Source organism: Monodon monoceros, unplaced genomic scaffold, assembly GCF_005190385.1.
Source record: "Monodon monoceros isolate NGI ecotype Baffin Bay Population unplaced genomic scaffold, NGI_Narwhal_1 Super_Scaffold_19, whole genome shotgun sequence".
In the NCBI taxonomy this organism is placed as follows: Eukaryota; Metazoa; Chordata; class Mammalia; order Artiodactyla; family Monodontidae; genus Monodon; species Monodon monoceros.
Genome location: NW_021703775.1, coordinates 80770619 through 80783840, shown reverse-complemented (window position 1 = coordinate 80783840; position 13222 = coordinate 80770619). Strand labels below are relative to the sequence as shown.

At 39.4% G+C, this 13222-nt stretch overlaps 1 protein-coding gene across 1 annotated transcript in view; it reads right to left on the bottom strand.

The window, feature by feature from the left end:
• The window catches only part of NOL10 (nucleolar protein 10), an 86780-nt gene that overhangs the window by 30359 nt on the left and 43199 nt on the right, over positions 1-13222 (bottom strand). The window contains exon 14 of the mRNA XM_029232113.1: positions 248-374. Coding sequence (XP_029087946.1) covers positions 248-374 — 127 coding nt within the window. The remainder of the gene's footprint in view (positions 1-247; positions 375-13222) is intronic.

The window sequence follows — 13222 nt, the reverse complement described above, 5'->3', positions numbered from 1 at the left end:
TTTCCTATACACAGGTGGTAGGTTAAAAAAATTATTCCTCATTTAAGATACAAAAAAGCCTCAGTAGGTTGAATTTATCTGAATCTTTTTCTAAGCAGAGATTATATATACTAAGTTTAATGTCTGATTTGTCAGAAAGAGATTTGGAAAATCAGATAAATGTGACTCCATCACTTCTAATGTTCAAAACTCAAAACAAAAACAAGCAGAAATAATCTTATAAACATTTCATCATAATTTTTTTTACCTAAATTTTCAAGGTCTTTCTTGGTGACAAATTTGTAATCATCATAAACTGTGCTTTCTGGATTCTCTTCCAGTTCTTCTGTCAAGTTGTCTAAGAAGGAACACCACCTGGGAGCAGGACCCAAAACCTGCCGGTGTTGATTAGAAGGTTAGCAAATGTACATTCTAATCATGTGAACTAAGAGTTATTTTACAACCAGATTTTGTGTTATATTTATATAATTTAAAAATCCTTGATTCTATCAGAAGTACTGAGAAACAACTGCAATATGCATAATCAAGTCTATAATGGAAGAGAAAAAAACAGAGTAGGGAGAACTTAGGCCTATAAGGGAAAAATCTCAGTCTGGGACACAACAATATTAATGAATATTCTTACATGAGAACTATGAAAATATAAATAATAATTCAGGTAGTAACAGTAACATCCATCTATAATTCTATTATCTCTTTCATTCAAAACAGTACTGGAATCTACAAAAGCATACTTGGCATATCAGACCTTTTGTTTGCCACTCATGACGAAAGTCCAAAATGAGAATTACCCTTTTTAAGGGTTTTCAACTAATCACTTGATAACTACATTCTATCTTGTATGGTCCACTTCATTTAATTGATTAAAAATTAAAATTCTGTATACAGAATTCTTTAGATTTAACCTAAAATGGGCTGCCAGGATCCACAATCAGTCCCAATAAAAGGCTGAGGAACAAAGGATTGAACAGAATTTATAACCAAGTAATAAAATATGAATACTTCAATTTGTAACCCAATCACTTCCATAAAATACCGTGATTGCTTCTTACGCTTTTGCCCTTGGTACAAATCTTTCCCAGCAGATGCCTCACGCATTGAGGTCAACGCTTATCCCAAAAGAAATAACACTCAGTGGGAGAGCCAAGCTACTGAAACCCTCTCTCACGGTGGAGGCTTTCAGAAGAGAGAACTCTGGGCTCTTACAAAATGGAACTTCCAATGACTTCTTGCCTGTGTATTTTGACAGTAATCAATCATACAGAGGAAAAAAAACAAAACTCATAATGGAAATTATTAAATCTAGCTTAAACTTTTTGGAGAAGGGAAGGTAGGAGGAAGAGAGTTATAACAAAGGAAGACAGCCCCCAACACCCTTTTCAACCATTTCAAAAAAAAAAAAAAGTAAATGTAAGATACAGCCATACTAATTAATTCTATTATTTTGCCTGATTAGAGAGGGTGATCCCACCACTCCTGCCAAAGGCTATGGGGCTCATGAACGTGAAAAACAACTCTTAATGAGCATTAAAAAGTCCCATGGAGAATTTTCTTACTTGCATAATCTGTACAATTTTTAAAACAGAGGTAAAGGTCTTGATATGCTAAGTGGTTAGACTAACCATAAAAGACAAACCTTCAAGAAATGAAAGGTATTTTTAAAAAAATTCAATGTAGACCACTTTAAAGAAACTGCTGTGATTTTAAGCAATTTTAGGACAGTAGCTTGAAGTCGACAAATATCGATATTAATTGCTACTATACATAAAGCACGGTGCTAAACCAAGGTCCCCAACTATCCTCTTACTCCCCAAGGAGTTAGAAACCTAACTGCAGCAGATGGTTTGTGCATGCACACACACGTGCACATGAGCACACACTCAGCCGTTTAAAGCCATGAACTGAGATTGTGCTGAATCCACGTGGAAGACGGGCGAGGGCTAGATGAAACAGGCCGGGTTGGGACACTCAGTAAGTATATTTGAAAGGATTTCCGGTTGGAATGAACACGTGAGCAAGCTAGGAAAACCACGGGGGGCACCTTCTGAGAGTGAAAGTTTAGGCACCTGCAGCTACAGGGTATCTGCTTCCCATCAGTCACAAATATGCAAAAGCAAAGCTCGACCATGTACTGGTGTATGACCTAAGGGCAGCAATCGTCTCCTCTTTTAGAGAGGAAGAAAGTACACTAACCCTCAGCACTTTTCTAGAATGTAAAATCCTCAAGAAATTGTTCTCATGGGAGGGTTTAAACTTCATCGGTTTTAAGTGCTTAATTTCCAGTACCCAGAACATTGCCTGCCAAGTAGTAGGTGTTCAATAAGTGTTTCATAAATAAATCTAGTCACACATAAAACATGTATGAATGCATTCACGAATTCCACTGCACAAGGCATGAAGACTTAAAGGGTCTACTTTGGCAAAAGTATTTTTTAAATTGTCTAGTTGTCCTTACTCAGATAAAAACATTCAAATACCTCACCATAAAATTACTGGATATAAGAACACTTTTTAGTGAAAGTCAGATTTATTTTGCCTCCTATGCAAGGGGGTACTGGTACCAAAGGACCTCATAATCAAGTAGTTTCACCTTTAAACCTTAAATCAGTCATAAACATGGGCTTCAAAGACAATGAAAAGATTACACTGTGTTTACTGACTTTTCTTGGGGGATGAGGGGTAGGAATACTAAAATTTCAGACCAGATCTGAACTTACTTTCACATGGCCCTTTTTTATAATGTTCCACAACACTCTTTGATAGTTACCTGGATTCTAATGAAACTGTTTCAAATTGCCTCTCCAGGGACAGCTCTGGTTATGGAAAATAATCTCTGCAATCAAATTCACGGCCATTAAATTTTACAGGAGGAAATATTTCCATCAAAAACAAAACTAAGTCTAATGGGTTGATTATTAATCACGTTTCCCTACTTCCTACTCAGAGAAAAAAATCAGAATAACCATAACAAAGTTCAAATTACTGATTTAAATTACTGGTATTCACTGAAGGTTTTATCCGCATTAGAGCTTTCCTCAAAGGTCTACCACTAAGTTGCAAAAACAGTGGTTGGCTTAACTAACAAGGAGGGTTTAACTACGTGCACAGCTCTGATATACCTATAATGACCACAATATTAATTCATGTGTAAAAATTTCTCACTGTCTTTATTCATAAAATGTTAATCCTTCAACGAATATGTAAAAATATATTAATTTATTCTTAAATTTCAGGCTTTACAACTTGAAGAAAACATCTTTTTTAACAATTGGTGTACTATTACCACTACGTCAAAAGTTTCTAGGTTTTCTGTAGTGTCATTATATTGCTATATTCTATACTGCAGTCAAAACTGATTATTGCTTATCTACATTTTTATGCACCAGAAGAGTTTTGTTTCAGAAACTTGGTAAAGACTGTTCTATTTTAAACTTCAGTTATCTGTTAATGACTTGCCACTTTTTATAAGAATTTCCTAAAGTCACAGGTCAGTAAAAGTAGAGAATTGGACACAGACTCATCAAACTGCTATAAAGGGATACTGTGGGTCCCTCAGCAACTTTAATGACAATCATATCAATCAATTTAAACAGAAATACTTGGTCCTCCAAAATAGGAAAGAATCTTTATCAGTGTGCTTTGGGAAAGCCTTGACTGAAATGCAGCCGAGTATCTACTTGCTCTAATCCGTTTGGGCAAAAGAACCAATTTTAAGGTACATGAAAATACATGCCATGTGCCCAAGCTCATCTGCCTGTATGATTACAACCTACCTTTAAGATGTTAATTACAGATGCTTAATTTAAAACCTCAAAATTCTCATATATTCTGGTAATGGGCAAAAATGACTAAGAGTGGGGAGGACAGACGATGAATATTAAGATTCTTAGGGAGTTGACAGAAGAGGGTACCCCTTACCCCATTCTTTTGAAAAACCACTGTGCCACATCCTAAAGCTGGGTTAAGGCAGAAATAAGGACTGAGGATTACTAGATGGATGGTTTTAACAGATCAAGGGTGATTAAAATAACAACAAAGTATTATTAATATCATTAGAGACAAAGAACCAAACTACTAATTCAATATAGATGCCATAATTTTTCCCATTTACTTATAATGCTACTTAGTATTTCCTATTTATATGAAAATCACTGATAATATAGCACAGCAATTAAATATGAAATTGTTACCCTGACTTTTAAGAATAAATTTATTTTTTGGCTGCGTTGGGTCTTCGTTGCTGTTCACAGGCTTTCTCTATTTGCGACGAGCGGGGGCTGCTCTTCGTTGTGGTGCGCGGGCTTCTCATTGCGGTGGCTTCTCTCTTGTTGTGGAGCACGGGCTCTAGGTGCACGGGCTTCAGTAGTTGTGCCACATGGGCTCAGTAGTTGTGGCTCGTGGGCACTACAGTGCAGGCTCAGTAGTTGCATCACACGGGCTTAGTTGCCCCGCGGCACATGGGAACTTCCCGGACCAGGGATGGAACCCATGTCCCCTGCACTGGCAGGTGGATTCTCAACCACCGCGCCACCAGGGAAGTCCCTTCACTTTTAAACTAATGATTTAAAAACAATTTTAAAAACCTTAGTAACTAAGAAATTTCTTAATTACTCTATTTGGTAGTACTGTATCAACACACAATAAATAACTTCTTTTTTCTTTTTTCACAATAACTTCGAACAAAAATGGGAAACTTTAACTGTATGTAATATATCCAAGTGTTCTAACATGTATCAGTTAAAGTTTCCCCATTAGAATTTTAACCCACATCTAATCTGAAATCTGTTACTCTCACTATAAGGCCATAACCCTTTATCAGAAGTAACCGGGGCCAGGGACTTCCCTGGTTGTCCAGTGGTTAAGAATCCACCTTCCAGTGCAGGGGATGCGGGTTTGATCCCTGATCGGGGAACTAAGATCCCGCATGCCACGGGGCAACTAAGCCTAAGCACCGCAACTACTGAGCCCACACGCGCTGGAACCCGGTGCTCCACAACTAGAGAGAAGCCCGTGTGCCGCAATGAAGATCCCGCGGTGCCGCAACTAAGACCCAACGCAGCCAAATAAATAAATAAATATTAAAAGAAGAGGAAGAAGAAGAAGAAACTACTGGGGCCAAAAAGCATTTGAAACCTTAGAATCTTCTGCATTTTCAAAAGGTAACACAGTACGTATAGTGCTTTTACGTAAAATCTTCAGTGGGGTCTGGGTCAGTGATCCATAATCAAACACATTAATAGTTCTCTGCGGCAAAATCTACACATCTTCATACCGGTGATCTGGATAAATAGACTAGAAAGAGCCTCATCATTACATGTCAGATTTGAGTCCTAATGAAGCGATTCAGGTTTTGCCACTGATCAGTTACAAAAAAAAAAAAAAAAATTCAGGGCTTTCTGGATTTCAGAATTGCAGATCAGAGATGACGCGGGTATACTATAATGTAACTATCATTAACCACTATTACGATTAATCATAATTTTTCTAAATGTACAGCCTGTATCTCCAGAAGGAGAACGGGATTTTGCCAACTAAGATGACCAACTCTGCAATACATAAACTCAAAGGCAAACTTCCTTTTCAAACTTTCCCTCTATTATTAGTTGAACAGCACCACTAGTACCAGCATGTATTTTTAAATTCTGACAGCTGGGGCTTATTAATAACCGGTCATAAATAAGCCTAAAAGAGGAGAGACAGCTGGGTGAGCCAAGGGAGTGGCCACGAATTTAAGCATGTAACTGCATTTGCAACATAATGAGCTGCCTAATTGCGTATCCAAGTTTACATGTATTTGCGTGAGTAATTATGAGTCATTTAAAGGTACTCTACTTGTAGTACTTTGTTCTCTCATTCCTAAAAATCAGATCAGCAAAAGAGCAATTTAGTTTCACATTTTAAAATATTTATTAAAAAGGAGAAAAATTATTATCTGCCATGATTTCAGGTTTCTTTCAATTCACTTTTTGAAAAGCAGTTTAGGCACTGAAATAAAATAATAATAAAATAAGGCCAGGTGATAAAGAAAAAGATCACCTATGCCATTCTGTGCGTATCAGCCGACAAACCAATAGTTAATCTATGCAATGCCCTATGAGTACAAATAAGCATGTGATGGAGCACCTATACTCAAGGGTTAGGGAAGACAGGACACCCCAAGCAAACAATTCAATGGCGCACTAACTATATATTTTTATCTCCTTTCCCTCCCAAGCCTACTTAAAATGATAGTAAACCAGTATAAAAGGTATTACCCTTCAAGGACAAAAAGAAGAAAATATAGTGGTTAAAGGATTTAACACAGTATAAATGTTGGGTACGGGCTTCCGTGGTGGTGCAGTGGTTAAGAATCCGCCTGCTAATGCAGGGGACACGGGTTTGAACCCTGGTCCGGGAAGATCCCACATGCCGCAGAGCAACTAAGCCCATGCGCCACAACTACTGAGCCTGCACGCTAGAGCCTGCGAGCCACAGCTACTGAGCCCAAGTGCCACAACTACTGAAGCTCACGCTCCACAACTACTGAAGCTCACGCTCCACAACTACTGAAGCTCACGCTCCACAACATAAGAAGCCACTGCAATGAGAAGCCCGTGCACCACAATGAAGAGTAGCCCCCGCTCGCCGCAACTAGAGAAAGCCCGGGCACAGCAATGAAGACCCAACGCAGCCCAAAAAAAAAAAAAAAATGTTGGGTGCTTACAGAGGTAAGTATCAAAGAGGGGACTAGATTCTTTCCTTAGAGTCCTTGAAACCCAGCACTTCCAGGCTCCATGCATCTGGGAAGATGGGCCCAAACAGAGGGGAGATGATGGAGTTGATGAATATCTAAAGTCCCACCACCCCTTAGGAAACCAGAGGATGATTTTTTGGAGAAAGTGAAGAAAAGCTGCTCCACGGGATACCTGGCACAGGTGACTTGAGCTGCGGGGGCTGAAGTTAGCAAACTAACTGGCAGCCTGCATATCAGTGTGCGGCCCTCAGCTCCTTCCGCAGCTCCCAGAATGCCAGAAGCCAAACACATGCTGCTGTGCGTCCATTCCTGCCAGCCTAAACCCCTAACAGTCCTGGTGAGGAACTGGGGGATTCTCTATAGAAAACGAAAGATCCCCAAAGACAGACTTCCAGATGTTGATATCTGGGAATCCTCCAATATAGGCACAGACCTCATTTTATTGCACTTTGCAGATACTGTGTTCCTTACAAACTGAAGGTGTGTGGCAACCCTGTGCTGTCGGATGACGGTTTGCATTTTTTAGCAATAAGGTATTTTTAAATTAAGATATGTACATAGTTTTATAGACATAATGCGATTGCACACTTAATAGACTACAGTATACTGTAAACATAACTTTTATATGCACTGGGAAACCAAAACATATGTGACTAACTTTATTGCGACATTTGCTTTATTGTAGTGGTCTGGAGCCAAACCTGTGATTTCTCCAAGGTATGCCTTTGGTCATTAGCTGAAGAGTTAGCATGAAAATTACCAGAAGACAAGACCACGGCATACAAAGAGCTTCCAATCAGCATTTAGTATTTCATTCCTTTTTTTTTTGGCTGCATGGGGTCTTTATTGCTGCGCACGGGCTTTCTCTAGTTGTGGCGAGCAGGGGCTACTCTTCATTGCAGTGTGCGGGCTTCTCATTGCGGTGGCTTCTCTTGTGGCTTCATTGCAGAGCATGGGCTCTAGGTGCACGGGCTTCAGTAGCTGTAGCACGCGGGCTCAGGAGTTGCGGCATGCGGGCACCCTAGAGCACGCAGGCTTCAGTAGTTGCTGCGCACAGGCTCTAGGGCGCGTGGGCTTCAGTAGTTGTGGCTCACAGGCTCTAGAGCGCAGGCTCAGTAGTTGTGGCGCACAGGCTTAGCCACTCTGCAGCATGAGGGATCTTCTCAGACCAGGGATCAAACCCGAGTTCCCTGCATTGGCAGGCAGATTCTTAACCACTGCACCACCAGAGAAGTCCCTAGTGTCTCATTCTTAAATAAGAATAGATTGCCAAAGATCACCATTCATTTATTCAACAAATAGTTATTCTCAAGTATTTTTCTCTTCACTGTAGATACAGCAGTGAGCAAAACAATCAAGAATCTCTACCTTTAAAGAGCTTTCATTCTGGAGAGGGAAACAATAAACAAACAAAGGAAAGAGTATAGAGTATGACAGACGGTGATAAGAGCTATGGGGAAAATAAAGCAGTGAAGGGTGATGGAGAACACAGGGGAGGGGGAGCAGGGGTGGAGAGGGAAGCCCACGTTGAAGTGACAACTGAATACAGACTTAGAGGAGAGGAGAGAATAAACCATGAGAATATCTGGCATATGCAAAGGTCCTGAGATCAGAACTGCTTGGCGTGTTTGGGGATCAGCAAAGAGACCAACCCAGTATGGTGTGAACAGAGGGAGACAGGAAAGGGCTAGATCAGGTAGGGTCTTCACCTTTTCCTTGAGTGAGATGGAAGTCACTGGAGGGTTCTGAGCAGAGGCGTGACATGATCTGACTTATGTTTACAAGGATCCCTTTAAAAAGGATGGGAGACTTACTGGTTCCAGGAAAGCTCTGTCATCAGCTGAATTAAGTCAACTAAGCAGAGACTTTGGTGGCCACACAGAAGAAAGCTATCAGATTTTACAGACTTAATCCAGCAGAGTCTCTAAACAAACAAAATGGCAACAACAGTGAATTCAGGGTGGGGGTCATCTGAGTTCCATAACTCCCAAATTATATTATCTAAAACATCTAGTTTTCAACAAAAAATTACAAGACGTGCAGAGAAAGCACGGCCCATATACAGGGGATAAAAAGCAGTCAATAGAACCTATCTTTTGAGGAAGCTCATACTTTAGACTTACCAGACAAAGACTTTAAATCAGCTATTACAGATATGCACAAAGAACTAAACAAACAAACCCGTGCCTAAGAACTAATGAAATGTATGAGAACACATGTCTCATGAAATAGAGAATATCAACAAGGAGAGGGAAATTATAAGAACGAAATAAAAAAGAACGAAATAAAAGTCTTGGAGTTGAATAATACAATGATTGAAATAAAAAATTCACTAGAGGGGCTCAACAGATATAAATCAGCAGAAGGAAGAATCAGCCAATTTGAAGACAGGTAAGTTGAGATTATCCAGTTTGAGAAATAAAAAGAAAACTGAACAGAGCCTCAGACACCTGTGGGACGTCAAACAGACCAACATACACAAAATGGGAGTCCCAGAAGAAAAGAAACAAAGGGGCAGAAAGAGTATCTGAAGAAATAATGGCCAAAAACTTCTCAAATTTGGTAAAAACTATTAAACTGCACATCCAAGAAGCTCAACTCCAAGTAGGACAAATTCAAAGAGATCCACACCTAGACACATCACTGTCAAACTGTGAAAAGACAAATGTACCTGAAAACAGATATTCATACCACTCCTTTCCTGTTTCAAACTTTTGAATTTGAGGTATTGTAATGTCAAGAAAGCTTCTGGGAAACTGAAGTAACAATGTACTGAAAACTGAACACATACATCCACTGGAGATCTACTGACTGTGAGCTTGGCAACATTCAGAACATGCAAGCTTACACCAAATAGTCCTGCTAAATTGAGGAAAAGGGGAAAGAGAATTACTCTCAAACCACTGCAATTTAAGAGAGCAAAAATCTTGTTCAAAACCATGAAATTCCTTCATAAACCAAATCTCTTAAAGTTCTCTTGTAAGTATTCAAAGCTGTATTATACTTAACCTAAGTAATTCTAGTTTGAGTTAGAATGAAAAGCTTTTCCTGAAAATTACAAACAGTGCATTAAATAGCATGAAGAAGTCCTCAGCTTCCATCTTCCTTCAATTCTCAAGAAAAAAGAAAAAAATATCTTATTCTGGTCCCTGTCTTTTTCAAAGTCCACTGTTAGTTAAATAGGACAAACATGGTTCTTTTAAGGTCTCCCCTTTATTCTTTCCTGAAGAGCCTGGCTCTGCACCTCTGCTGCAAATCACCATTGGATGTTTATCATCATGTTACACTTGAAATCCCACGCAGTTTCCCCAAGTTCACATCCAGAGTTTACAGTTCCAGTGACTCCAAGCAGTGCTTAAGTCCTCTACTTCCAGCCTTTTCCTGTCCCAGTTTCCTAACTACACTAAAAATGCTCAACCTTGACAGCTATGTCTGCACGTAAGTGTACACACAACAGTCCCATGGGTGCTAAAGGCACTAGGCCAATTTTATCATTTGAGAATGTATTTATCTTTTTGATCACACACCTGGGTAATGTGCACTCTCCAAGATCTTATTTTGTCATTTTATTCCTGCCAAGAGTTACACAGATGGTTTTAGTGTGTTATCCTGGTTACCACATCAGCAGTTTCCTGGTTCTATCCTACTTCCTCACAGGCAAAGAAATTTATTAATAATTTTTCGGCATATTCTTACGCTTTCCAATTCTTAAGTCTATGTAAAAACTAAGGGCATCCTAATATTTAAAAATATCTAGGGATGGAAACTTGGCAGAAACAAAGGAAGAGTAAAATGTTTTTAAATGAAGGTTATACACTTCAACACTGCTACTCTAGAAGGGTCAAAAAATATTTTGCCACCATTTAGCAGTTAATGTTTATCTACAGGGTGCCACACATGGAACTAGGAAATCCTGAAGAATACATTTTAAATTCAAGCAAAAGGAGATTTCCATATATTCCCAAAGAAAGCCAAACTAGAGCATTATACTGGCAAAACAAGAGGGTAAAAGAACCCAATTTTGACTCATAATTGAATAAAAGGTAACCAACCATAAAGCACGTAAGTAATTTTCTACAAGCCAGGTAGAATGTCTATTTCAGATTTTAAATACATATATTTCCCACTGTGATAGTAAACAGGATTCATACACGACAATATTAATGGCCCTATTAAGATGTATGATGTATGTGTGTGCAGGGTTGTGGGAGGGAAGTAGTGCGTATATTGTATTTATCTTTTTTTAGTTAAGTCTTAGGATAAATTCCAAAAACTTCACATAAATCTAATCATTTTCAAAAAGAGAAGTGCTTTACAAGGAAAACCATACACATAATGAAATATTTAAACTCAGACTGAAAGGAAAGCTATATAGTTTGGTGGGAGGAGTGATGAAAGGGAAAAGATTACCTGCTGTAGCAGAACCAAAAATTGAACTTTGGACTCCATGGCAACCATGGCAAAAGAGATGCATAATGAGGTAGAAAGAGATCATTTACTTGATAAAGGAAGCATACTGATATGTCTGGAAAGAGAAACTCTCTTTTGGAACTAAACTCGAGAAAGCATTTCATAGATCTCCCTCTAAGGAACTCTAACACTGAACAATACTTCTCTAAAAGAGGTTTACAAGAGAAACTTTATATGACTGTTAAACATCAAAGAAACACCATTAAACTGTAATTTACGAAGGCCCAAGTAATGTGATCCAAGCAAGCACCCTGATGACCTAACTTGACTCTGACATACTTCAGAGCTGCGCTGTCCAATACAGTAGCCACTGGCCACATGTGGCCACTTAGATTAACTAAGATGGAGTAAAATTTAAAATTCAGTTCTTTAGGCACACCAAGCACATTTCAAATGCTTAATAATCACACATGGCTAGTGGCTACCACGTTGGACGGAGCAGATCTTAGAATATTTCCATCAGAGAAGTTCTACTAAACAGCACTAGTTTAGAGAGCTGAAAGAAACGAGTGGTGAATATCCATTACTAGGAAACTAGACAAATAAATTATGACATCTATATAATGAAATATTGTGCAACTTTAAAAAGAATGGGTTTGCTTTATATTTATCTGATCTGATCACAACAACATATCGTTAAGTGACAAAAGCCCCTTTCGAAATTGTATGCATCACGAGACCCCAATTCTGCTAAAACGCACATGCTAGTGTTTGGGGGGTTTGGGGGCATGGAGGGAGAGAGAACTGACTTGACTCTGCAGAGTGTGCACCGTCCTGTTAAGAATGGTAGTGGGAGGGGCGGTTATGAAGGACTTTTTCTTCCTTGGTTATATATTTTTACAATGTTTGATTAAAAAAAAATAGAGCATTTTTCCTAAAGTAATAAACGACATCTCCAAAGGGACAGAGGCACAGAAACAGAGTTACCAAATGATTAACAAGCCCCCTACAACATCAAACTGAAACATCAATTGTTCCAGAGCCTGTAATTCAGGATTGAGACCCTTAGTGAACATCTGGATTGGTATTTGTGATATTGACTGAGAAGAGACCTTTAAGAAAGACAAAAGATCCTTTTTCTCTCCAGAAAATTCAAGAACTTAACTCACTCACAACTTTTGATCCTTTCCATAGAGATAAACCAAAAGATCAAAATGCCCTCCCAGGAAGTAGCTTGCCATTATCTGAAGCTTCGGAGTTTTAAATCATATACCTGGGAGAGAAAACTTCAAGTCATCTCAACACTTCCAAAACTCAGCTGAGCACCTGCTCCACCGCCTGTAGCTTTTACCTTTGTGAACGGCACCATCACTCATTCAGCCCCATCTGCCTTAGTCCCCACTCCCAACGATCACCAAGCCCTAAGGAGGCATTACCTCCTGACCGCCTCTTCTATCTGTCTCCTCCTTCACCAGCCACCGCCACTACCTCAGAGGGCGCTCTCAGGACCTTTCCTGGTCAATTATGATCTGTCCTAGCCCCTGCTTCCAAAGCCACCCAATCCCTATAGGCAGAGTAATCCTACACCCATATCTGATCGCACTCCCCTGAATAAAACCCTTCAAAGGCATGCCGCTCCACTTTAAATCAAAAGCAAAAATGCTAACATAGTACAAAGGTTTAGATTTAAGGCCCTTACATCTCTCCAGTTTTATTTATTTCTTGCCCCTCCCTGCCCCTGGAAAACCTAAGCTCCTCCCAGGCACACAGAACAGATCTGAGGCTATAGCATCTAGTTTCAACTCCCTGTGTGTAGAAAGATCTCCCTGATTCCACCACCTTTCTTTCTACCTCTTTGTTGGTTAACTCCTACATGTCTTTCAAGATTCAATTCAAATGTCTGTACTCCCTCTGACTATCCCACCTATGGAAAGATGGCTTCCTAGCGTGCTCCTACAACTGTAATGTTTGTTCCTTTACAAAACTATAAGCTCCAAGGCAACAAATCAAATGTCTTTGATACCCCAGGCCTTAGTGCAGGTGCATGAAAGGTGCCTACTAAGGATTAATCCAATGACC